At 38.7% G+C, this 27,649-nt stretch overlaps 1 protein-coding gene and 1 long non-coding RNA gene across 14 annotated transcripts in view; both read right to left on the bottom strand.

Annotated features, from left to right (window-relative positions):
• LOC102506680 (OX-2 membrane glycoprotein) overlaps positions 1–27,649 on the bottom strand; it is a 97,233-nt gene that overhangs the window by 59,658 nt on the left and 9,926 nt on the right. For 8 of the 13 annotated variants that reach the window (XR_004319612.1, XR_004319623.1, XM_032479128.1 and 5 more), the window contains one exon: positions 27,153–27,260. Coding sequence is in view for 10 of the 13 variants with exons in the window: in XM_032479128.1 (XP_032335019.1) it covers positions 27,153–27,260 (108 nt within the window). In the remaining 3 variants the exon portion in view is untranslated. Of the gene's footprint in view, positions 1–2,080; positions 2,182–15,151; positions 18,379–21,476; positions 22,761–27,152; positions 27,261–27,649 lie in introns of those variants that run through there. The other 5 variants (XR_004319611.1, XM_032479093.1, XM_032479116.1 and 2 more) reach the window with 5 other exon arrangements.
• Positions 6,145–11,826, bottom strand: LOC116663435. The gene is made up of 2 exons (XR_004319693.1): positions 11,553–11,826; positions 6,145–10,537 (listed from the first exon to the last, which is right to left on the bottom strand). It is a non-coding gene; the product is annotated as an uncharacterized LOC116663435 (long non-coding RNA).

The raw sequence follows: 27,649 nt of genomic DNA, 5'->3' as shown, positions 1-27,649 counted from the left end.
GGGTAATTTTTTGTTGCCATCATCCAGGCAGATACAAGAAGGAAGGCCATGTCTGCAATATACAATTCTTTCCTCTTTTCTTTCATGACTCCTTCTCAGCCTCCTATCACCACTGCACAGTTTATACTTTCATTAATTCAACAAATAGTTGCCAAGCATCCAGTGTGCGCCAGGCTCTGTTCTAAGTGTTGGCAATTTACAGAAAAAAACATAGCTCATGTCTGTATTTGAGGGCATATTTTCCAATAAACTGTATACAAGTGAGATAAATGGCTGATGTTCAGTTATCTTTTTCAAGTGTCAAGTAAATTTGGCACAAGTTTAAAACATTAAATAGATAAGTAAGTGACAGATTCATGGTCTAATGTTATTTGCTCATTTTTGAGGCATGTTTTTTAAATAGGTCCCTTTATGAACTTTCTGTTGTAATAGGTTTTTTTCTTTTCTTTATCTTTAGAACAGATGACAAATAAATGAGCAAGGATAAAGCAATAGAATAAAGTCTACGATGAGTCAGGATGTCTCCCCCTAACTAAAGTGAAAAAAATGTAATTTACTTTTTTCATGTATCTGACATTCTTTCAGACAATATATACTGAAAAAGGGAAAGTACTGGGCATTGCAAGAAAGGGATTTGAGTCCTGCCTTTGCCACTAACTAGCTATGAGACGTTGAGTCAGTCCCATCACATTTCTGAACCTCAGTCTCCTAATATGTAAAGTGACAATAAATGGAATACAGTTTATGAAAGTGCTTTGATATACAGATATCCTTAATCATATAAGAAAGAATTACTGTCTTTGGGATCTTGCGTTATTTCAGAAACAATGCTCACTCAGGGTTGTTATCATGAAATGAGGAAGTAAGTTACAGTGGATGGAATTCTGAATAACAGTGTTTGTTTGTTTCCTGAAGACCCAGACTTACTTTTGCCTATATCCTGTCTAGAATTTCCAGCAACTAAGCTCTTGAAAATATTTATTCATCTAATTTTACCATCAGATGACTCTAACAGGTATCTGTCACATAAGTCCAGGTTGAGGTTTTGCTAGAGAGGAGAGGTTATTTATATTCAGTCCTTGCTGCATTCACTTGCAATAATTTTCTATTAACATACCAGGTGAGTATGAGTGACTGGTCAGAACAAAGGAGCAAAATTTCAGGCAGATATGCTCTGCTGGGTAAAGAAAGTAAGACTTCTTTATTTACTGATAATTATTTATTGGAACCGTTTCATTGTGCATATAAAATTAAGTAAAGCAAATTATTATGATACAGATGATAAAAGGCGGAAAATACACATAAGATGAGATATTCTTCCACCTTTATCATCAAAACTCACATTTTTGTTTGTTTTTCCTCTTGTGTGTGTCTTCTCAATCTTATGCAAAGATTTGATTGATTTGCCCTTTAGGAGAGATTTTTCTGAGCCTTTACATCCAGTCTTTGCCCAATTTTATTCTTTTTTGATGATAAAAATATTGTATCTGACACAGCAGTTTCTGCCTGGTTAATCAAAAGTTGTTGGTTATTGCTTCTCATTTATGAAAAAAAAAAAAAAAGAAAGTAAAAGAAAATTAACATTATGCTCTGCTATGCTTTCTTATTTAGTACTGAAAACTGCCAAGAATTAGTCACAGATGAAGACATGTGGACATGAAAAGGGACAATTTATGATCATGTAGTTATGACATTGCAGATTTTGGATTTGTACTGAGGTCTGACTCCAAAACCCATTATACTATTATATTACCTGTTTCTATCTGGCTGGAGGTCTCCTTTAAGACTCACAACTTTTTGGACTGAAACTCCAAAGTGTCTTTCTAACTTGCATCCTTTAAATCACAAACACTTTGTACAAACACCATTAAGTGCCAAAACATTGTTATAATGCAACTTCAAATTGATAAGATACTTTAGTATTTGAAAGTTCTTTTGCATACCCTCTTGTATTTTGCTCAGCAATACTATAAGATGAATATTCTTATATCCTCCATTTCTGTAAATGGGGAAGTCAAGGTTTAGAGGCGTAACTCACTTGTGGGAGGTGGCACATTGGCAGTTACAACCGAAAGCGTACCTGGGCTTCTGGCTCCCAGTCTAGAATAGCTGCGTTACTCTGCTATCTCCAGAGTGCTTCATTGAGGAAACATCTGTAGCTTTTCTTCCCAGCAGGCAGACCTCAGAGGAAGGACAACAAAGCGTGTACATGCTTTCTCAGTGATCTTTGATAAAAGTTTCCTTCCACTAACGATCTTAAGAGTTGTCCCTTCCCCATTTCCTTTCTATTTTCCAGTGAGGGTCTAGAGTGCTTTATGTTCGCTGTGGCAGGTATTTGAGCTTTCCCATCCTGGAGCTATGCTTCTCCTCTCCACTTACTTCCTTATGGCTGCATTCAATGACAAGTTCAAGCATAATTTGCCATGCAGGTGCAGGAACCTTTCTGCTAACTGGAGAGCTGCCTAACTGTTGTAAAAACCAGTCCTGTTGGCTGCCATCATTGCCAACGTGCAGAAGGCTCTTTGTCCACCCATCCACTCTTACAAGAGCTCTTGCTCTTCTTGGGTAGCCTTTTCTCCCAGTTTCCTTAGTTTTCTTGCAACATTATCCTTGCCTAAATTCCTTTCATCAGCACGTGGTGACTTGAGGGCTTTGCTCTTGGCTGGGTTTCTGAAAGCTGGCACTGAATCAGAGAAGAACATGACGCCTCACAAAGGAAAAGATTGTAGGGCAAATGGGAAACAAAACAGACTCTTGGGGAAAGTGAAGTTGTGAGTTAAGTAGTCCCAACGAAGAATTCATTCAAGAGGGTGGGAGTGTGTGTCATGGGAGAAAACCAGATCCAAGACCAAGAGGCCAGGACCATAGCTTAGAAGTGCATAAAAAGACAGAGCATGAGGAGTTTCACTGAAGCACCCAAGGCAGAGATAAGACCTTTTAAAATAGTCCAGAGGCACAACTTATGTTCTAATTCCTTTACTCTTTACTTGAGAATCTCAATTCCAAGTGAGATGGAAGGGATAGAAGTCTCAAGAGCTTCAAGTCAAGTTGGTAACTCCATTGACAAACTTGGGAAAAATTACCCTGGGCTTGGTCAAAGGACATTTTTAGGCATTTGAGCAGTATCTCCAAGACTTACACTTAAAAACATTAATTTTCACTAACCACAAACTATTATCCCAGTGCTACAGAGGCAGTTCCATATCTTCCTAGCTATTCTATTTTCTACTACCTAGTGCTTGAGTTCAACTTTGACACAGATCCTACAACCCCTTATTCTTGTTAAACTCTTTGTTTTAATTAACCTCCCTTGACTCCTATAGGAATCTGAGGTTACACTCCCAGTCTAGAGGCATAAAAAACTTTGCTCCCATTCTTTTCCTTTTCACTTAAGAATCTCAGTTTTAGTGCCCCAATACTTCAAAAACTCCAAAATAATTTCTATCCTTTTTCCAAGATTCCTGGGGAAACTTCTTGGTTCTTGGAAACCTTATCATGTTTCTAAACCTATAAACTATTAAACAGCCCTACAGATATTAAATAACATGATGTAAATCATCTCATGAGAGAATACATGTTTAATTTCCAAATGTGCATCAAAAACTGTAAGTTAGGAAAATAAGGTTAAAAATGATTAACTTTTTTAAATGGAAAAATATATGGAACATTTTTCTTTTCCTTCTATAAATTTGGCAAATCTAAAATCACATTGTCCCTCTCAGACTTCAGATAATACTACAGAGCTACGGTAATCAAAACAGCATGATATTGGCACAAAAAACAGATATATGGATCAATAGAACAGAATAGAGAGCCCAGAAATAAACCCACTAATGGTCCCCAATAAACCCCAGTAATTGTCAATTAATCTTCAACAAAGGAGGCAAGAATATACAATAGAGAAAAGACAGTCTCTTCAGCAAGTGGTGTTGGGAAAACTGGACAGCCACATGTAAATCAATGCAGTTAGAACACTCCCTCACACCATACATAAAAATAAACTCAAAATGACTTAAAGACTTAAATATAAGACAAGACATAATAAACCTCCTAAAAGAAAATATAGGCAAAACATTCTCTGACATAAATCCTAGCAATGTTCTCCTAGGGCAGTCTACTCAGGCAATAGAAATAAAAGCAGAAATAAACAAATGAGACCTAATTAAACTTACAAGCTTCTGCACAGCAAAGGAAACCATAAGTAAAACAAAAAGACAACCTATGGAATGGGAGAAAATTTTTGCAAATGAAACCAACAAAGGCTTGATCTCCCAATCCAAACATGGGCAGAAGACCTAAACAAGCAATTCTCCCATGAAGACATACAAATGTCCAATAGACACATGGAAAAATGCACAATATTGCTAACTGTCAGAGAAATGCAAATTAAAACTACAATGCGGTATCACCTCACACCAGTCAGAATGGCCATCATTCAAAAGTCCACAAATGATAAATGCTAGATGTGAATGTGGAGAAAAGGGAACTTTCCTTCATTGTTGGTGGGAATGTAGTTTGGTTTGGCCATTATGGAAAACAGTATGGAGATTTCTTAAAAAATTAAAAATAGACTTACCATATGATCCAGCAATCCCATTCTTGGGCATACATCCAGAATAAGCTCTAATTCAAAAAGATGCATGCATCCTAATGTTCACAGCAGCACTATTTACAATAGCCAAGACATGGAAACAACCTAAATGCCCATCAACAGATGACTGGATAAAGAAGTTGTGGTATATTTATACAGTGGAATACTACTCAGCCTTAAAAAATAAAATGCCATTTGCAGCAACATGGCTGGACCTAGAGATGATTGTACTCAGTTAAGTAAACCAGAAAGAGAAAGAAAAATAGCATGTGATATTACTTACATGTGGAATCTAAAAAAAAAAGGGCACAAATGAACTTATTTACAAAACAGAAACATACTCACATAGAAAATAAACTTATGGTTACCAGAAGGGGAAGGGGTGGAAAGGGATAAATTGGTAGCCTGATATTTGCAGGTACTATTATATATGAAATAGATAAACAAGATTCTACTGTGTAGCACAGGGAACTATATTCAATATCTGTAGTAACCTATATAAAAAGAATATGAAAAGGAATAATTTTGTACATATATGACTGAAACATCATGTTGTACATCAGAAATTGATGAAACATTGTAAACTGATTATACTTCAATTTTAACAAAAGATAAAATCACATTGTTTGGGGGCATGAAAGTCTATTATGCAACACTTGGCTTGCTCTTTTAAACAATTCAGTTTGTTAAATTCAGCATAAAATGTATACTTGTCTTATTGGAAAAATATGGAGGAAAGGAGTCCCCTTGCCCTCATTCCCTCACTTTTCTTTGGAAGAAGTTGGGAAACAATAGGAACCAAAAGCCGAGAGGAAATAATCTGATTTTTCCTTTTTATCCCCAAGTTTTTACATATCTAGTCAAGGGAAGCATAGAGTGGTCCTGGGGCAATTTCTGGGGGGAACTGTCTTTGAGGATGGAAAAATTTACATAAGTGGAGTAAAAGTGGAGGTTTGCCTTGGTCAGAAAAGTGTGCATATCAGCATAAACACAGTTACGTGAAAGGTTACAACAGAGATTGCTGAGTTGTAGATGGGCAGCAGTGCAAGCTTGAGGTGGTAAGGATCCTATTTTCCCTTTAACGATACACCAATGTAGCTGAAAAGTAAGTGCAGTGTATTTTTTTCTTTTGATAAATTATGTCTCCAGTTAAAACATATTTATCAATTTACTCAACAATTATTTATAAAATACCTTCTCTCTTGTGACAAATATACAGGATATGTTCTCAATGAAGACTAGGGCAAAGAAGCTGTTTACACATCACTGTAACTGACATACTTCAGGAGACAAAAATTAAGACAAATGTTTGAACACAGAACTGCCCTTGAAAATCCAGGCAGGCAGTTAGTTAAGTATAACAGGTATGCAAGTTTAGGCAAAACCAAAGAGGACTCATTTACTTCAGAGGAGAACAGAGTTGCACCAAGCTTCCCCCAGAGATAGGTTTGAAAGAACCATAAAACTGACAATATAGCACAAGGAATAAGCTACAGGAATCATCTCACTTAATATTAAGAATACGATGCGAAGTAAAACACAAGCACCTGTCATACAATAGAAGCTCAATAAATATTTATTGAATGGATGAATAAATGAATCAAATTCGTTATGACACATATTACAGGAGTCCTAGTTTGGCAGTAAAGATACTGTTTGATGGCATGGAAAACGGGCATCTGGTTCATCGCAATCAATTTTATTATTTCCAAAAGGTAGCAAGAAAAAAGAAAACTCTAACAATCTAGACAAAGACATAAGTACTAAGATTTCCCACCTAAGAATTTAGATAATGTTGGTGGTTGGCAATGATCTATTTCTTAAACTTGTGGGGGTGCATGACATGTTTATTACATTACTTTTTATTCCTTATAAAACCTTTAAAAATAAACTAACTTAAAACAAATAAAAACAAATTTTTAAAAATTGAAGAAAACCCCAAACCCTCATTATTCTGTCCCCTGCTAATCTGTAGAGTCAGGAGAGGAACTCAAGCAGAAGCCAAAGCTGACAAGGAGTGAGCAGACAACCTCCAGGAACCCTCCTGTGCAGAGGGTCTAGGACTGCGATGGAGTCTACTCCTCTGGCGTTTAGGAGGACTTCATCAACCAGCTCTTTGCTCTACTTTTCTATCCATAATGAAGTTTTGCAAAAAAAAAAAAAAAAAAAAAAAAGTCTGAACATACAATAAAATACTTTTGTTTTTTGAAATGCCCTTTAGGACTCAAGACATTAATATGACTCTTTGGACGTTGTTAGGGAGCCACTTTAACCTGACTTGTATCTGCCATTGAATTCAGTACTGAGAAGGACAGAGTCCACACTGAAGAAATATCCTTTCTCAATATTGAATCCAGCTATCAGTGAAAGGGTCTGAATTCCACGTCAAAATTTCCAACCAGCGTTTGATCAGTTTGACTGTATCAGCTACAGTCCATTAATCTGCTGGTACCTTCTCTAGAAGGATTGGTGAGAAAGCTCAGCAATGTCTTCCAAATAAGAAAAAACTACTCCAGACCTAAAATATTCCCAATCAATGACAAATTTAAAAGAATTTCAGGGATGCAGAAGTGGGTTTCATTCTAAGACTGCCCAGAAGTCACCATGAAAGAAAAGATATAGTGCCTTACTTGTTTGTAGTTACTTAAAATTAGGCATGCAAACATCCTTGAATGTTATTTTCTATTTAAATTTATAGCAGCCTAAATATATTCTTGAAAAACAGAATTCAGCTAACGTGTTACTAAATAGAGAGAAACTAGAAGCTTTCCTGCTAAAATCAGGAACAAAACAAGAATATCTTCTCTCACCACTCCTTTTCAAGATTTTACTGGAAGTCCTGGCTAATGAAATAAGACAAAAAAATAGGGGGAGATATAGACTGTGAGGGAAAAAATAATACTCTTAGCAGATGATATATGTGGACAATCTGATAGAATTGGCAAAAGTACTCCTGGAACTAAGAAGTGATTATAGCAAGGTTATAGGATTCAAGATTAATAATACAAAAGTTCATTGCTTTCCTGTATACCAGCAATGAACAAGTGGAATCTGAAATTAACAACACAATCCCATTTTCATTATTATCCCCCAACATGGAACACTTAGGTATAAATCTAACAAAATATGTACTAGATCTATATGAAGAAAACTACAAAACTCTGATGAAAGAAATCAAAGAACTAAATAAATGGAGAGGTATTCCATGTGCATGGAGAGACTAATTATTGTCAAGATGTTAGTGCTTTTCAATTTGATCTATAGATTCAACACAAATTCAGTAAAATTTCCAGCAAATTATTTTATGAATAGCAACAAATTGATTCTTAAGTTTATATATGCATTGGCAAAAGACCCCAAATAATTAATGCAATATTGAAGGAGAAGAACAAAGTCAGAAGACCAACACCACCCAACTTCAAGACTTATTATAAAGCTATAGTAATCAATACAGTGTGGTATTCTTGAAAGAATAGACTAAGGAATCAACGGAACAGAATACAGATCCCCAAAATAGAACCCCCAAAATATTGCCAACTGATCTTCGACAAAGGAGCAAAGGCAACACAATCAAGCAAAGAATGCAAAGACCTTACACCCTTCACAGAAATGAACTCAAATGGATCTTGAACCTAAATATAAAATGCAAAACTATGAAAGCCCAAGAAGATAACATAGGAAAAAAATTTAGGTGGCCTTGAGCATAGTGATGACTTTTTAGATATAATACCAAAGGCACGATACACTAAAGAAATAATTAATAAGCCAGTCTTCTTAAAATAAAAATCTTCTACTCTTCATAGGTCATAGTCAAGAGAATGAGAAAACAAGCCACAGACTGAAAGAAAGTACTTGCAAAATGCATACATGATAAAGGACTGTTTTCCAAAATATGCAAAGAACTCTTATCACTCAGCCACCAGGACATAAACAACCCAGTTTTAAAGGCCAAAGACTTGAACAGGCAACTTACCAAACAATATGCACAAGTGGCAAACAAGCACCTGTATAAACAATGAGAAGTAACTATACACTTACTAGAGTGGCCAGAATCCAAACACTAACAATACCAAAGCTGGGGAGGATACAGTGCAATAGGAACTCTCATTTACTTCTGGTGGGAATATAAACTGCTACAGTCATTTTGAAAACAGTTTGGTGGTTCCTTACAAAACCAAGCATACTGTCTTCACCATGTGATCCAGCAGCCACACTCCTTCATATTTGCCCAAAAGAACTGAAAACTTATGTCCACACAAAAACTTGCACACAGATGTTTACAGCAGCTTTATTTATAATTGACAAAACTTGGAAGCAACCATGTCCTTGGTGAATGGAAAACAGACTGTGGTCCACCCAGACAACGGAAGATCATTCAGAAATGAACTATCAAGTCATGAAAAGACATAGAAGAAACTTAAATGTATGTTACCAAGTAAAAGAAGCCAATATGATGTATGATTCCAAATATATGCCATTCTGGAAAAGGATAATCTAAGGAGAGAATAAAGAACCAGTGATTACCAAGGTTTGGGAGGAAAAAGGGATGAACTGGCAGAGTACATAGGATTTTTAGAGTGTGAAACATTCTATATGACACTATAATAGTGGATACATGCCATTATGCATTTGTTGAAATCCATAGACTGTACAACCCCAAGAGTGGCCCCTAATGTATAGTATGGACTTTGGGTGATAGTGATGTTTCAATGTAGTTCTTTGACTGTGACAAATGTACCACTCTGGCACAGGATGTTGACAGTGGGGGAGGCTGTATCTGGGGAGCAGGCAAGATGTTTATGGGAAACTTCATACCTTCTGCTCAATTTTACAGTGAACCTAAAATTAAAGTCTATTAAAAAAAACACTACAAAGTAAAATCTATTAAAAAATGGGATTAAACATTTGCAGATCCTGAAGCACCTCTAAGAAACTTTCAGTCTGAAACACAGTTTGAAATCCCCCAAGTGAGGCTTTCTCCTTTGATAACTAAAACCACAGTATAGTTAACGTAAATTGAACACACACCTCTAGAGGAAGTTGACTAAATCTTTGCAAACTTTATCTTTGTTCCTCATTGCAAACTTCTGAGCCACGTGATATCTTTAACTCCACTTACTTCTGAAGAAGGAGGTGTACAGAGAAGATCAGGGTGTTGCTCAAGGTCACAGAGCTAGTAAATAGAAGAGAAGGCTCCAGTCCAAGGCTCTCGCGTTCCAATCTGGCACTCCCTTATTCTGGTTTCTTATTCTGTGGGTTAGGGCAGGACCAGGACCCTAGTATGAGAAAAAAGGACTGAGTACAGAGCCCATCTGTGCCCTTGAAAGACTTTGCTTTATGAGTTTTCCAGAAAGTGGCCTTTTCCTCTTTTTTGTTCCTAAGGACAATGGTGAGGCATTTTCTGGTACAGAAGGCAGAGAGCAAATCTAGCGCTACCCTGAAGGACCTTCTCTGACCTTGGGGTGAACTAAAATGGAAAACTCTGAGAAGGCCGTTGAAAGAGTATTCCCACATTTCCTGTCCTCCATTCAGGCATCCACATGTGTTTTCTGAGTGACTCTTATGTGAGGATGCTGTTCTGGACACTGGAAGTGGAGTATTGGACAAGACAGAGCAGGTTCATATTTGAGGCAGAAGAAACAGCAAACGCAGACAAAAACCCTGACTGAACTGAGAACCAGTGACTCTCTGCCAGCAGCCAAGCTCCTGTGTGGTTCAGCCCTGGTGCATCTTCAAGAAGGCGCTGCAGGAGAGTAGTCAGGCGGGAGCGGAGTCCAGGGTTGCCTGGGAGGGCCAGCTGGCGAGGCAGAGGTCTACCTGGGTTACAGTTTATTCCATCCAAGCATGTTTCTTCCTGATCTGCCTTCTGCTTCCTTCCACTCACACCGGTGTGCTGACCTCAATGCAAATGGCTGCAAAGCAGGAGGTCTGACTTGATTACACTGCCTGCCAGGAAAGTTTAGTACATCAGGGAAGAGCGGAAACAAGAGGGAGAGACAATTGAGGTCTATTCCCTGAGCCAAAGAGCTGACACCAGGTCTGCTGAAGGAAGCACAAATTGAAGCCTTTTTTCTAACTGGCACTGCCCACGCAAAGCCTCTTCAGGGAAAAGAGTTCTAGACGAAGCCAGTCAGACTCATTTTTACCATATCAAGTGTGTGTGCGTGCTTTGGAAGTGGGAGGCATTTTGAAGAGGCTGTTTTTTGGTTTTGTTTTGTTTTTTTTAAGCTGCCTGTTGCATAGTTTTCCAATTAAGGAGTTTTGGCTTCTACCTTCCTAGGGATTCCTGAGTCATTCTCTATGCCCCACTAAGAATGAAGTCTGTGGTCGTCCCTCTCTGCTGCTTAGGCTGTTTTGGCTGTCTTTCAGGTTCCTTACTTGTAACCTCAGAGTCACTTTCATCAAAAAAAATTGTTTTGGATCCACCCTAGGTTGACATCAGTTGGGCTTTTTTTGTTTAATCTCTTAGGGGCTTTGTTTATAGGAAGCAGTACTTATGGTAGCCTGTGTTATCATTGATGTTCAATCTGCTATAGTTGTAAATTTTGAAAACCTTGCTTTTTCAAAGTGTTAAATACAATTGCAAAAAAGTAATAAATTAAGAATTTTTTAGATTGAAATTAAGGGCAGCGTATACATTTCATGAACAAAATGTGCAGAATCCCTCAGAAATTACATATAAACTTATTACTTTAAATATCTAATTCAATAAATTTGAAACAGGGAGGGGGCAGGGCACAGCCATTCAAGGAATGCCACAGCAATTAACATCAAAATGGTAGAAGATTCAACCCCCAGGAGGCCTTGAGGCTCAAGATGGTGGGAGATTTGACTTCTAGCAGAGCTTGAGCTTCATTATACGCCCATTGTAATATATTAACACGGTGAATAACATGCCCGCAGGCCCATGACAGTCCCAAGGCTGGGGTTTGTTAGCAATCTTGGGCATTCCATGACTTACAGATGCCTCATTCCAATCCTTCATCGTCTCCGGAAGTTCTCCTGGTGTCTCTGGTTCTTCACATGATATTCTTTTCATAAGGACACTAGCTCTTAATTTATTCTCTCAGTTGGAGAGACCAACGACAGCCAGGAACTAAAATCTTCAAGGAATGACATGAGGAAGCTAATGACTATAAGAAAGAGAAGGGGTTTATAAGTTATCTGATGATTTGAGTCTCAGTGAAGGGGCTTTTCATGGAATCAGAAAGCAAAATGGTCTAGAAGTGACAATAAGGAGCCAAAAAGGCACCTCCCCACACCATAGCCCAGTCCAGTGGTATAAGAAAAGCAAGACCAAGGCAGAAGGCCACAGGCACACCCTGTTCCACTCAGACCCTAACATCCCCAAACCCTCAGCCTTCCATGTTCCACGTTTATCTGTCCGTAGTCTATGTCACATAACCTTCAGACAGTTGTCCTTAACTTTTTAGAGGATCATAAACCCATTTGAGATTCTAATGAAAGCTATGGATCTTTTCCTCAAATGTCAGCATTCAATCATAGATTTGACAAATATTTACAGAGCACTCAATCTGTATAAGGCACTCTGCTCAGTGCTGGAGACACAATATTAAACATTACAGATATCCTTCTTATTCTCAAGGGGCTTATGTTCTAGAAGGATGGCCAGACATTAAATAGCAAATTATACAGTGAATTATTCCCTTTGGTTGAAATACTGGTTCAAGGAGAGGACATATGGGGCCCAGGGAACTAGTCCGGAGGGGGTGGTTCTGGCAGTTTTCCTTTTAGGAAATTTTATCAGCTGGTAGCTGAACATTCAGTAGAATCTAACCAGTCATTTGGAGTGGTGAGGTTAAGGTGGGAGAAACTCCTCAGGCAGGTTGAAGGACACGTATGAAGGCCTTGAGATAAAAAGGGAAAAAGCATATTCAAGAAAGATAAGATGAAAGATTGTGATATTGGTCCCAAGTCTTCATTCCACTCTTTATCTTCTCCTTTGCTTTCCAGGTTTGAAGTTCCTTTTAAGAAAATTATATCATCTATTTTCACACTCCTTGAATCTCCTTTGACTGATAGAATGTGGTGGAAATGACGTGCCAGTTCCAAGCCTTGGCCTGTGTGCTTCCATGTGCTCTCTTTCCTGTCTCTAATTGCTACAGGAACATGCCCAGGAGAGCCAGCTGGACAATAAGAGGTGTGTAGTAGAACCAAATTTTCCTAGGTGGCTTCCAACTGACCTTCAGACATGTGAGCAAGCCTAGCCAAGATCTGTAGAGCTGCCTAGTCAATCACAACGGGTAATACATGATGATGGTCATATGCCTGTGATATTTGATGGTGATCTGCAACATAGTCATGGCATTAGATATCTGGTACAGTCAACTTGGCTGAATTGCACAGAGAGTCAGAGGAAATGGTACAATATGAAGCTAGTAAAGTACATAGGGGCCAGACTGCTGATCCTATGAAGGACTTTAGATTCTCTTCTAAGAGTGACTAGAAAGTCATTGGAACATGTGAATCAGGGGATGTCATAATCAGTATCTAGAGAGATTGCTCAGGTAACTTTGTAGGGAATGGATTCACAATATTTCAGACAAGTGATGATAATGTGTAAAATAAATGTAGTAGTGGTGGAGATGCAGAGGTGTATATTTTATTTTTAGGATTAAAACTAGTAGGACTTTGATTAATTGGATATAGGGACAGATGGAGAGAGAAGTGTCAAGGCATGCCTGCCAGGTTCTGGATTATATACCTGGATGAATGATACTACATACTGTGAGAGGGAAAACTGGAGGAGGATGAGTCCTAGGACTGAGAAAGACCAGAGTTCCGCTTTGGACCTGTTCAATTTGAGTTTTCTCTAAGGGGAGATGTTTGGTAGGCAGTTGCATATGCATATCTGAAACTCAGAGGAGAGCTCTGGATTAAAAGTAATTTTGGAGTTGTGAGTCTATGGCTCATAATTGCAGCCATGGATATGGATGAGATCATACAGGGGAGAGCACAGAGTGAGAAAATGAGAAGGTCTATATCCAAGCTTTCAAGAACTGCAGAATTTATGTTAGGCACAGGAGGATGGGATGTAAAGATAAGAGGAAAAATCAAGAACACATAGTATCTCAGATGATAGTGGAAGGGAGAGTTTAAAGAAAGGCAGTCTACTGTGAGATGCTGTGAGAAGAGATAAAAAACAAATTTGCTTGTAATTTTAAGAGATTTGTAGAGTTATCCCATCATATAGCCCTGAAACCCAGGTTAAAAACTCCTACCTGTGGTTTCCTAAAAGCCAATGAATCAGATAACCTAACTGGATTCAAAATATTAATTCTTCACCATCTCAGAGACAGGGAAAATTATTTAGTTGACCTTAAAGTCAACTGCAATTATGTGAGTTTTTAATCCCTAAGTAGGCTAGTGGCCCAAAGAAAGAGAGTATAATAATACAAAGAAGGTAGCTTCTTTATTTTCCTGTAAGAAAATCTGCTCCTCTACAAACGTAGAGAGCATCAGATAAATCAGCTTCAGGGAGATGGCTGCACAGTTATGAAGCTCTGCCAGGTATCCCTGATCTTGTTTCCAGTCATGGTCAACACTGGCTTCCTCCTGCCCTGGAAACTAATCTTCCTGTTTGGACTTAACTGTATTATTCTTAACTCAAACAGAGATAATGGACAATGAAATGAATAAAAGCTGGGGATTCTGAGATGTGATTTCAGAAAACTATAGTCAGAAATATGTAAATTTGATAAAATAAAACCGTAAGACTCTCAATTCCGTGCAATGAGCGCTCTTCCTCCTGACCACTCAACAACCGAACCACTACTCTGATTGCCAGAAGCCAGCAATTTTATAACTCTGCCCCTCAGACTCTTCTTTTTAAATTGAAATGAAGTTGATTTGCAATATTGTGTTAGTTTCTGGTGTACAGCATAGTGATTCAGCCATACATATATGTATTCTTTTCAATATTCTTTCTCATTATAGGTTATTACAAACTATTGAATATAGCTCCCTGTGCTAAACAGTAGGACCTTGTTTATCTATTTTATATATAGTAGTTTGTATCTGCTAATCTGAAACTCCTAGTTTATCCCTCCTCCCTTTCCCCTTTGGTAACCATAAGATTGTTTTCTATGTCTGTGAGTCTGTTTCTGTTTTGTAAATAAGTTCATTTGTGTCATTTTTTTAGATTCCATATATAAGTGATATCATATGATATTTGTCTTTCAATCTGTCTGACTTACTTCACTTAGTATGATAATCTCTAGATCCATCCATGTTGCTGCAAATGGCATTATTCCATTCTTTGTCATGGCTGAGTAGTATTCCATTGTGTGTGTGTGTGCGTGTGCGTGCGTGTGTGTGTGTATAGAGAGAGAACATCTTTTTTATCCAATCATCTGTTGATGGACATTCAGGTTGCTTTCATGCCTTAGCTATTGCAAATAGTCTGCCTCTTACACTATTGAGCAATTCCAACAATTAGAAAGTTCATCCTTTTACTTTCTCCCAATTGGTTCTAGTTCTGTTCTCTTGATCTTTGTGTTATTTTCCTAGGGCTGTCATAACATATCCACAAATTTGGTGGCTTAAAACAACAGAAATTTATTCCCTCACAGTTCTGGAGGCTAGACATCCAAAATCAAGGTTGTCCACAAGGCTACCCTCCCTCCAAAGTCTCTGTGGGAAATCTGTTCTTTGCCTCTTTGGTGGCACCAGGCATTCTTTGGCTTGCTGCCACATCACTCTGATCTCTGCCTTCATGGTCACATTGCCTTCACCTCTTCTCCATATGTCTCTTGTAAAGATTGTATTCATTAGGTTTAGGATGTGCCAAGATAATCCATTATGATCTCATCTCAAGGTCCTTATCTTAAATTACACCTGTCCAGACCTATTTTCTAAATAAGATCACACTCAGGTTCCAGGGACTCAGTTGTGGACCTCATTATCTTACAGAAGTGTGAAGTGGGCTGTTTGATGCACCAAAGACTGAGTTTTAAGTATTACTTACTGGAAATATTCTCCAAAACGTTTTGATCAAAACCACTTCAAAAATTTGTATCACACCAAAATCCTTTTCACCTACTTATATTTAGTTCTGCCCATTTATAACTGGAAAGATGCCTCAGTCCTCCCAAGCCTCCAGGGTTTTTCTTGTACCTGTTGTCATTGTTGTTGTTGTCGTCAAATAGTAAAGTGATGCTCTTTCATAGGTTTATTGTGAATATTAAATGACAACATGCCGGCAAATCACTCTGTCTGGCAAAATATCAAAGTGCTCAATAAATGTTAGCTGTTGTTATTATTATCACTATTCTTCTTCTGTTATAGTACTTTGAAGTTTTTAATGTGTAACCACTGACTCATCTGATTTAATAGTTATAATCCCACAGTCAGGTTGGTATTATGTCAGGAGACCTAGACTTGGCAAGATACTACCATAACATTAGTTTAAGAATTAAATTTTATTTGCCTATTCTCTTCCCACATATGACTTGAAGCAATTAAAACACTACATATGGGAGGGAGGGTATAGCTCAAGTGGTAGAGCACATGCCTAGCATGCATGAGGTCCTGGGTTCAATCCCCAGTGCCTCCTCTAAGAATAAATAAATAAATCTAATTACCTCCTCCCATCAAAAAAAAAAAAAAGCAAATTAAAAAAAATACATATATAAAGTAGTAAATTGGGAAAATCAACATGTAAAGATCAAAGTATAAATTGAATTTTAATAAATACATTTCTAAATTTATTTCCCATTCATGACATTACTTCACGAAATTTCACAAGTTGTTTTTAAATACATGCAAGTAGGTTTATTCTGTCTGCCATTAAGTGTTACATTTCTCTAAGAGATGGATTTTTTCAGTGCCTCCCTCTGCTGCAATCTCTCTAGACCCAGAACAGTTGGGTGACTACCCACAGTGCTTGATAAAATGTTACCCACTGCAAGACACAGGCTGCTGTTCTGATTGCCATGGACACAACTAGTATAAATACATGTATAAAACAGTAAAGAGAAATGCAGTGTTGTTCTCTAACCACTGTATGGTCAGAAAATTCATAGATACTTAATCGGTATAAAAACCAGTTATCACGACTTCATCGAGTAACGTCATCACCTCTATTCCATCTCAGCCCCCAAACTTGTGAAATCACTTGTTTTCTTTCTCTTCATCTTTTCACCACGTTTGAATTGTTCTCTCTGATATGCTTAGTTTTCTGAAACTTGATGAGAGTGAGTGGAAATTCATTCAGGTCTACCCTTATAAGTGTTAGCTTCTTAAGTGGTTTGGGGGTATTCTTGTTTTTGTTTTTAACCTGATATATCTGGAAACTTTCCCTTCCCTACCCAAGAATGTGCTCACTTGCTCCCTCGCCCTCATTCTCTCTTTCCCGTCAAGATTCTCCCCTCAAGAAATACCTTTGCTGAAAACAATCAAAACTATTCTATCCAAGGGAAAGAGTTTTCCAAAATTTAAGCATCAGGTTAAAACCACATATTATCTATCAAACCAGTTGTTTACCTGTTCACTGCCAAGGAAGCTGGAGGTACATCAAAAACCAGTGATAGGAACAGCATTGAGCCTCACACAGGAAAGTCTGGGGTTTCAGTAAAGCCCCATTGTCTTGAAGCTATGTTTAAATTCAGAAAAGTTTTTCTTGGCTGAGCCAGCACCCTCAAGCAGATTCCATCATGCTGCATTAGAGTCTTTGGTCTGTAGCTATGTTGGGAATTCCTGCTGCCTGGTTCTCTCCTGTGTCCTGGTAAAGGATTGAGGTTTGTGTGATTTCAGTGAGCCATCTGACATGTTGAGCCCTGTTTTCTTATTTCTGAAATCTCTTCTGACTCTGACTTCTGATTCGTACTCAGTCTCTTACGGCGCTCCTCGGCACGCATGAGGAGACGCAGCCTTCCCAGGGGCACAGGTGCCAGTCAGTTCCGGACACGCTAGACCACATACTGTTGCTGACCTTTGTTTATACAAGATGGTGGCTTCCGATGACACTTTGGGGATAGGGCACGGTCAAATCAAATACAACTTGGTAAGCATAGGCTTCCCTTGAGGAATAGATTCTCTCTTTTCAAGGGATTTGTAAATTGAGGTTAGTCCTAAGACACAGTAGAGAAAAGTGTTTCCTTTCCCCAAGTGGTTCCAACCATGCATGGGCAGCCCCAGAACTGGCTTGGTCTCATAGAACGCACTGGGACAAGTAAGGGGGAATCAAATTCTAGGCTGTCTTTAGGCTATATTTCACAAACACTGGTCCAGGCCAGTGCTACTCACCCATGAAGTTATCCATGTGCTTCCCTCCAACTTCTTCCCCATCAATGAGATTTTAATGCTTCTTACCTGAGAGCCATCTGGTTTATTAGTCAACACATTACTTAAAAGCATTTAATTTAAGCCATCATCTGACTTAATTTTATGTGAGCTATTTACAGTATTGTCGTTGATTTATAAGAAGGGAAACCAATACAAGTTAAGGGAATTACTAAATACAAAGCTAAACACCACCACCAGATCCAGAATCCTGGATTTGAAGTGTATCAGCCGAGCAGCTGCGTTTCAGTGCCTTTCTGCTGCTGGACTGTATTCAGAACGCTGATGCTAAATAGAAAAGACTTTAACTTTTGTGTGTTTTTTTTCCTTTGGGCTTGTCCTCAGCATAAGGAGGTGCCAGATCATCCTGGATGGTGCAGTAGGGCCCCTGCTTGTGTTGAAGCAAAGCGCAGCAGTTTTTCTCTCTACTCAGCCCCTTATCTCCACCTCCACCTCAAGTCCACTTCTGACAAGAGTGCAGTTGCCTGTGGGAATGAGAAGGAACTGGGAAGCAACTGAGGACAGAGGCCTGTGCTGTTTCAGCGGGGGTTTGGAGGTCTCAGGGCAGGCACGCCTCAGCACGTAAACTTGCACATACTGGGAGATAGACCCTTTCTCACCCGAGCCTTTACAGCCACTCAGAAAGACAGACTTAATGCACATTTGATTTATAATTGAGGACATGTAAATTCGGAGAGATTCAGTGACTGGCCCAAGATCGCACGTTACTAAATATCAGGGGTGGAACTTAAATCCCATTCTTTTGGCTCCAAATCCATAATGCTTTTCTCTATGCCTCATGACTGACAATTTCGAAAAAGTCCTTTTCTACTCTCGAGTTCCATCATGCCCTCTCAGAGGGCAGGAGGGATGTTCCAGGGCAAAGTTGTTTGAACTACTCCTCTCTTCCATGATGTATTAGCATAAAACTTACTTGTTCAAGACATATTTATTGATGGTTTGTACTAGGTGCTAGGGAAAAGCAAGCAAGCAGGCAGATAAAAACCACTGCCTTTGTGAAGCTTACAACCCATTGGAAGGAGACAGATAATAAACTAGGCAAATAAAGCACAGCGCCTGCTAGATGCTGATAGGGAGGAAAAATGAAGCAGGAGAGGGAGCTAGAGAGGGTTTTTTTGGGGGAGGGGAGGAAAGAGCTTCTGTGGTCCTCCACTGAAAGAACATTCCAGGCAGAGGGAAGAGTAAGTGCCAAGGTCCTGTGGTGGAAACATGTCTGAATGTAGGTGCAATAGCAAGGAGGCTGGTGTGGCTGGCAGAGCATAAGCAGGAGAAAGAGCAGTAGGAGGTGATTTCAGAGAGTACCAGGGAGCTCAACCATGTGGAGACTCATAGTCCATGTAAAGTCTTTGGCTTCTACCCCAAATAAGATGGGATGCCTGAGAAAGTCTGTGCAGAAGGACATGGTTTGTTTTGACCCATATTTTAGAACAGATATGAGAATAGACTAAAGGGGGAGAAAGCAGAAGCAGGGAGACTAATTAGACAGCTATGGCAACAGTCTAGGAGAAAGATGATGGTTTGGGCCAGGTGGTAAGATTGGGGGTAAGAGCTAGATTCTCAACATATTGATAAAGCAAGTAAGATATACTAACAAGTAGGACAAGAGATGAATTACAGCACGAGTGGAGGGAACAGAGAGCACTGGGCAGGAAGTCTGGAATTCTGAGCTGGAGTTGCAGTCCCATCTAACCTTTTCAGTGTTACCCAAGGAAGGTCACGGAAAAGCTTGGAGCCTCATTTTTCACACCTATAAAAATGGGCTTAAATATCTTCCTGACCTCACAAGGCTCAAATGAATATGATGTCTATGCAAAAGTTCGCTTGCTTACAATTGAATCAGAGCTCTGTTGTGACCCTGAGCAAGTTCATTAGCCTAAGTGACTAAGGTGGGGAGACTGTAGTCCAATCTGGAATGTCTTCAGAACAAGATAGAAAACAAAAAACAAAAATGTGACAGTTGTGAGAAATTACTTTAGGAAGCTTTGTTTTTAAAAAGTTGAATCTCCTTCTTGATGAGCTAAGAATAACCATAAAAGAAAGTCCCCGAAAACTATTTTAACCAGAGCCTCATAATCTCTAGTCATAATATAGATTTTGTACTCTTTCAATTTGTATTTATGAAATATTACCTAGTTGGTGGTTTATAAATTCCCACCCCTCCCCCAAGTTCTCATATTCAGTTTTAGTTCTATTTAAGCACAAAATGCTTCTTTTGCTTTCCCCTGTCTCTGGAATTTTTCTAAATTTTTACTAACAAAAAAACTATGATTGAGTTTTTCTAAGTGACTCAAATGTTTACAACTTTCCCGGCCTTGCTTAAGCATGTAAAGCCCAAGCTGTCTCTTTCCAATTCACAAATTCAGAAAAAGCACTGGTAGGTAAAAGGCTCAGGATGAGTGTAGGGGAACTGGTGAGCCCCTCCCAGGGGTGGGGGAGCAGGAGTCACAAGGCAGAGTGGTACTCCACAGGGAGCTGCCTTCTCAGACAGAGCCATGTGCTCTGAGCTACAGCTTCCTCCTCCTCTCTTCATTCTCTATGACCCTCCCAATCTTTCCCATCAAAACCTACCTACGCAAGGTAACTGATAAGCCATTTAATAAGCCAAGGTAACTGATAAGCCATTTAATAAGCCAATTTATATTGAATTATTAGTGCGGAAGAAGGATTAGTCCCCAGGCTCTCTGCGCTTTAAGGGGAACTCCCAGAAAAGTAATGGCCTAACTCACATTATGGTGGGACGGTGGGATGTTTAGGCGTTGTGAAGACAGCTGTCTCGTAAGGAGTGCCTTTGGGAAAGACTCATGAAATCTCATAAGGTGGGCTCCTTCTCTGCCTATACTTAAAGTGAGCAGTCCTCAATATTGCCCCTGAGACCATTTCAGGGGATCCACAAAGTCAGAACTATTATCGTAATCACATCATTTCCTTGTTTCTCTTTTTCACTCTCATAATCTCACAAGTGTGCGGTGGAGTTAGTCACACAATGTGTGACGTTGTCATCACTCTGATGTCTAATGAAATGCATGCTTGTATGCTTTCTAAAAAAAAATTATCAGTTTTAATCTCAAGGATGGTAACTATCAACAGACATAATTCACTTTACAAGAAAGCTCTTTGGGGTCCTCAATGATGTTTTAAGGGTGTAAAGGGGTCTTGAGACCCTTCAATGTTTGAGAGCTGCTTCTTAAGTTTCCCTGTCTGATCTGGCAGCTGAGATACCAGAAATACAGCAAAACCAGAAGCAGGGTGGTAACACTTACTAAATTTAAAACTGTAAGCCAACCCATTTGCAAAGGTTGGTATCTAGAAGCAAAATCAAAACAGCACATGTAAGGAAGTGCTCCAAAATTGACCAGGTCACATCAAAAGGACAGGCACCAACATGAAGGAGCTCTCACTGGTCAGATCAAGGACATCTGATATGTGACCTTGTCACACAAATGTCAACAGCATCTTTTGGGAGTAAGAGCTAGAGGGGAGAGGAAGGCTTCACACACAGAAGGAAAAGACATAGATTATCATTAATTTACACATTTTCCACATTTCCCAAGAGAACATCATGCACCAAATATTTAGACACTTTTAATTACTCAGTATATTAATACAAATATACAAAATAATATAGAATTAAATAACATATGAAAACACTTACTAAATATATAAATATGCCATTCAAAAGTGAAAACAATTTAAGTTTTAGTTCCTACATCACTGGATAGAGACAAGAAAGCAAAAGATACTGAACAGGTCACTAACTTCATCTTATGACTATTGAAGAGTTCATAACTGTTCTACTAGTTCGAACAATATGTTTACAACAAAGATTTGTACACCCATACATGCTTCCACTGCTTTTATGAGAAGTTAACTCGTGAAAAAAGAAGCTAGGAGACACAAAGCATTGGAACTGGCTGACTGCTATTCAGGAAACTCCCTAAATGCCTATGTTCATGATATGTTTTCATACTACTAGGCTGAATTTAAAATGACTAAAACAGGTCTGGGTCTTACCGTGAGACAAATGGGACAAGATATGCATGCTTTTTCAAAATATGAGCCGCTGTCTAATACTAACAATAATTAGTCGGCTATAAAAATAGATAAGTAAAGTTAAGGTTGCCAATGTTATTTCACGACAAATCAGTTCCAGTTTCATTGTGGTAAACATCACAGAAGTACATGAAGAATAGCAGTGACACTGAAGCTTCTAGAAAGACCAGTTATTAGCAAAACAGTAAGCAGGCAGTAGACTACATCCCAAGTGATGAGGAAACAGACTTATGGACCCAAGAAGAGGAAGGGAAGAAGAGACAGAGCATCAGCAGAAAGGCAAAAGGTAGTCTCAGAAAAGTTCTTTGGTCCTCAACCTTCCTGTATTCTTCTCTTTCTTTTTTATTCATTTTTTTTTCCTGGAATTTCATCAGTTTTTGGAACTAAATGGCAAATCATCTGGTCCCACCTCTTAATTTTCTGGATGCAAACATGGAAGTTCACTGTGTTAGTGATGAACACAGAGTTGCCACCAGTTGGAGTCAAAGTCGGCCTCTGAGCAGTGGCTCCTGATTCTAAGTCCAGAATCCTTTCAACAGCACAGCACTGCATCGTTTCACAAAGTCAAGTCCTATAACAGACCTGAGAGGTAAAATGACTTCCTCTTGGAACTCACATAAGCTCTGGGTAGCCTAGATGGCGGCAGAAATTCTCAAAATCCTTAGGCTTTGACTCCCACTTCTTTTGCTCTGTTAGGTTCCTTGGAGAATGACCCCCTTTCTCCTGCTATCCTACTGAGTCAGATTCAAGTAGACCAGGGAATAACTTTCAGGGTTCTGTTGACTCCTCTAGGGCTCTGGGTAAAAGAAAGATCAAAATATTAACTTTAAACATTTATAATTTCTACCCTAATGGATTTTAAGAAGATAACAGGAGAATCAATAAACACAGAACTCTCCTGCACATCGGCAAAGATGAAGTAGACATTCCTGACCCAAGGTGATATGAGGGTCAGGGTCTCTTTAAAAAAATATAGGTAATTCTAGGAAATAATGGTTTGCACAATCATTTAAGTCTTGAAGAAAAAGAACATGTTCAAGAATTCCAATGTTATATATGTATTTTATTTATAAGATCTTGAGTTCTGTTTGCTGTGGATACTCACTCGCTGGACGTTGGGCTGGGAATGGTCACAAAGTAAACAGATGGTGGTCCTTTCAAGGGCTATTAGCTTTCTAGCACTTAGAGTGGGAGGATGTGGGCCTCCCTACAAAGCACGTAGACAGTTAAGTAAAAGACCAGGGATTTAATCTTGGTGCCATGTCCTCACTCTCTTTGTAACCTTAGGTCATTCTTTACCAGAACTTGCAAAGCCCTACATGTTTTAACGTTGCTAACGTTTCCAGTATCAGTGATCTGTGGTGAAAGACAGAATAGCTCAGGCAAGAATGCCCAGGCTTGTGGGCCTGTTAGCCATCTACTTCATGACTGGATTTTGCTATGACATTTTGATGTGATGTGTAGCATTTGCACCCATTCAAGGGCAAAATTTTGTAGAAAAGTAGAAGCCTTAGAATGCAAGATTTTTCCCAGCAATTCTAACCTGGGCAGTTCTGTAAAGATTGCTTAACACTTTTCTTATATATTACATTTCTGCTGCTTGGACCTATAAGGAAACTGGGGCAGGAATGAGGGTCACCAATCATCTAGCCTTAACCTGGGAAGCATAAGTACAATTATCTAGCAAAGCCAAGATTTTTTATTTTTTTGAAAACAAATATTCTTTGTACCATCCTTCCAACTAATCAACAAATTCACCACCACAAATTGTTTATTGAGGAGCCCTCTTATGTGACATAGGACTAAGCTTAGAATAGGAGAAAGCAACACGATTCCACCCAGGATACAGTGTTTGACTAACATTGCCATTGGTACCATTGCGAAGAGTCCACTTAGAGGTTAGGTTATTATGAGGTGAAGTGAAAAAAATAGTTTAAAAAAAAACACTTCTATCTGAAATAGTTAGATACTTGAGGAAAAGTGAAATTTGGAATATATGTTTCACATGATTGTCTAAATCTTCTATTGCTTTCCAATTCAGCCCTTGACCCAATCAAACAAAAGAAAACTGCTACTCAAAGATTTCTACAAATTAGGTAATTGTCTGCAAATATCTGCCCCAAAGTGAAGGTTTTGTTTCTGAGAAGCTTATAATCACTGGTGGGTTGACTCATGAGAAATAAAAGATTATTCTCAACCTCAAATTTAACTTCATTGAAGTATGTATGGAAGGGGCAAAGGTACGCTATCAACTGGGTTTTAACAGAAAGAACTATCATGAAATGGTGGGAAATCTCCCTAGGAAATTTTAGTTTCTTCCCACTTTCTATTTCAGTAATAAAGGACTGATTCATGAAAGAAAAAAAAATGTTCTTTGAAAACCTATCTAATGTTGTATTATTATAGTCTCATGGGAAGTAACTGTGATGATCCCCCCAGGAATGGTGCAAAGAGAAATCGGCCCTGTCTCATCACACCTTCCTCCAGGGTGCAGCTTTACAGTTGAAAAACCCAACGTCATACTCTCTGATATTACACAGCATCACAAGCAAGGTGCAGGGAGTCTGACTTCTCCACGAGGATAACATCCATCGTTAGAGATTATCCTTCTGTCCACAAACTATGAATCTGCTTATGTTTTAGTGAGCAATGAATAAGTGATTTTAAGCTAAAACAAACTTTGTTATGGTCATTTATTTTTTAAAAAGGTGAACCTTACTTAACAGACTTCTTTTACTTACCAGATGCGTCTTACCACTGGGCAGCTCCATGGAGATGACTTTTTGTCTACTCATACTCAGTAAGCTCAAGAACTAATTCTTTTCTCCTCTACTCTTTCTCTCCCCACGAACTCTGAAAACATACACACACACACACACACACACACACACACACACACACACTCAGGTCCCCCTCTCCACTTCTGTTTCTGTTCACATCACCATTTTTCAGGTCACCAGGTCCAAAATCTTAGAGTCATTTTTGACTAATCATGTTTCCCTGCCCATCCAAAAGTTTTCTGTTTCAGAAGATAATAGAAAGAAAAAGAGAGAGAGAAATAAAGTAAGAGTAAGTAGAGATGAAAGGTAAATGTGGTAGGACTATTCGCTTTCATCACAAATTGACAATCAGAATGCGATACTTGAAGAAATTAAAAAAAAATGACAGCAGTCTTTGATGATTTTCTTCCTTTTTTCCCAACTTTCCATATAACTTAAGTTTTTGTCTTAACAAACCAGTATTTCCCCAACCTTGAGGTTTTAAGTCTCCAGCATAATTGACACAGGATTTTACTAGTTTTTAAGTAAGTGGGACCAAATAATCTGGTTGTTAAAACTTGTGAAACCAGACCAAAAAAAATCTAGTCACTCAAAATTTGTTACTGCACGTCCAGTGTAATTAACTGAATTGGCCGTATGTCATGAAAACACTGTCAGTAAATGGCGATCCCAGCACTTACAAGATTCATACAGATTTGGATGTTTACTTCATAAATGAGAAAAAGCCTGGGAACAGAGAGAAGCTGAATCGTCACTTCAGGAACTGAATAAGGCGGTGAACAATTAGATTTCCCAGAAAATACAAGACTTAATGAACAAAGGACAGTCATTTTGCAAACGCCCCTTTCTAGTGAAATTTAGCTTGTGCTTGAATAGATTGTATTATAAGACTCTTATCCAAAAGGGACTTTTTAAAATGAACACTTTATACTTTTCTGCCTGCACTTTACAAAAGAATACAGAAAAGTCAGCAAGCACTAACAATAGCGCCTTTCAAGTCAGGAAACCATAACTGAAAGAATATTCCAGCAGAAATCAGGAGACCAGGATTCTAGTACCAGGCCTGCTGCTAACTGTGACCTCAGGGAAGAAGGTCAACTTCACTTCCTAACTGGAAAAGTGAAATGTTTGGAAAAAGTAGAATCCAATGGGCCCTGCCTTTGTCATTTTGCAGAGAGCTCATGGGTTCCATGGGTTTATGTTTAGGTGCAATAAGATGATCTGATGTGCAGTCTCCTGTCCCAGACAGAGCAAATCCCTGTGTCTACTTTTGCAAAAGAGTCATTGACACCAGTGATGTGTTGCTTTTCTGATAAAATCACAAGATTTAATCTGGTGTTTATGTAAGGTTTATGCAAAATTAAGTGTTCTAAAAACCTAGAGCATGAAAGATATTCATCTATGAGACAAAATGAAAACGCAAAAAAGGTAGCGTTTGAGTGAGATTTTTTTTTTTAATAGAAATGTAAAATAACACTCAAAGCCAGCAGTTTTTCTTCCCCCTCTTTCAGGCATCTGAGATGCAGAAAACTCCCCCATCACCACTTCGTCCTAGGGAAGTCCCATTACCTACAACAGAAACTGCAGCTCTGCATTAGCTTTAATAAATTATGTGCCATCTTCAGAAGCCAAGGAAATTTAATTCTCTCCCTCTAGCTGACCTTTCTGGGTTTATAGCGTCTCTTGTTTTAGGATGTCTCACAATGTTTTAGACTCAGCACCTATGAGGTTACTGAATTTACAATACAAAAAGGAAATTGAAAAAAATCACTTTGCAAATGTATCCTTTCATTCATTCACTCACTTTTTAAATGAACATCTACTGAGGACCTGGTACACATAAGACACCATGCTGGATGTTGTAGGGCACGGAGAGAAATGAACGGTGCAGAAGTGGAGAATGATACGTCACAGTCATCATGAGTATGAATCACCTGTGTGTTGTCTATAGCGTCTGAGACATAGTGAGTGTGTGACACAGAAAGCACTACATAATTAGTGGTCACATTGGACGTATTCAGGGGAGCTGACCTGTGGGATGCTGTAAAAAGAGAAGAGATTGTCCAGGGCAGGAAGAACACAGCGTGGGCACCAAGACTTCTCTGGCTTTGCCATCAGACGATTCCGTAGTGATAGAATAAATATTTTCCACATTTCCTCTCCTCAACCCTGACTCTCAATTTACAAAATAATTAGCCTTTAAACAATCTTCGCAAATGAAAAGCAGAAATGTTTCATGTCCAATTGCAAGAAAATGGTCCCAAAGTGTTTCAAAATAACATCAACATGTACGTATTTTGGAAACGTCAAGCCAAATCCCCTTATTTACATCTTTGTGTGACCCCCCCCCCCCCAATTGTCGTGAACAATCATTTCTTTTCGCCTTTGTACTTCCCTTAGGGACTCACCTCGGTCTTGGTTCCGACGGCGTTTCCAGTACAGTAGGATTGAGATTAAGACCAGAAGAATTACCAGGGAAACAATACTTAACAACAGTGGAACTGAAAACCAAAAGCCTGTGGATATTGAAGGGAGAAAAGGAAAAACAAGGTCATCAGTGGAAGCCGTTGAGGTAAGAAGTGATAAAGCCATACTTGTGATGAGTTTTTATTGGAGTTGAGATTCTGATGAAGATTATTCTTAGATATATACAAATTGAGGTCTTAATTCATGAGCTCATATTATGTTCATAACATTTAGATGCTAATAATTGCTAACATGTTTAATGTGGTTACTATGTAATAAGAGCTTTGAATATGTTATCTCATTTAATCCTCAAAATAGCCCATGAGTTAGGTATTACTACCATCATTAAACAGATTAAAAATAAAAAACAAAAAACCCCCAAGGCTCAGAGAAATTAAGTTAGCCCAAAATCAATGCCATAAGTGGTAGAACAAGGCTT

This window comes from Camelus ferus, chromosome 1 (assembly GCF_009834535.1).
Source record: "Camelus ferus isolate YT-003-E chromosome 1, BCGSAC_Cfer_1.0, whole genome shotgun sequence".
Classification (NCBI taxonomy): Eukaryota; Metazoa; Chordata; class Mammalia; order Artiodactyla; family Camelidae; genus Camelus; species Camelus ferus.
This window is presented reverse-complemented; position numbering and strand designations above follow the sequence as displayed.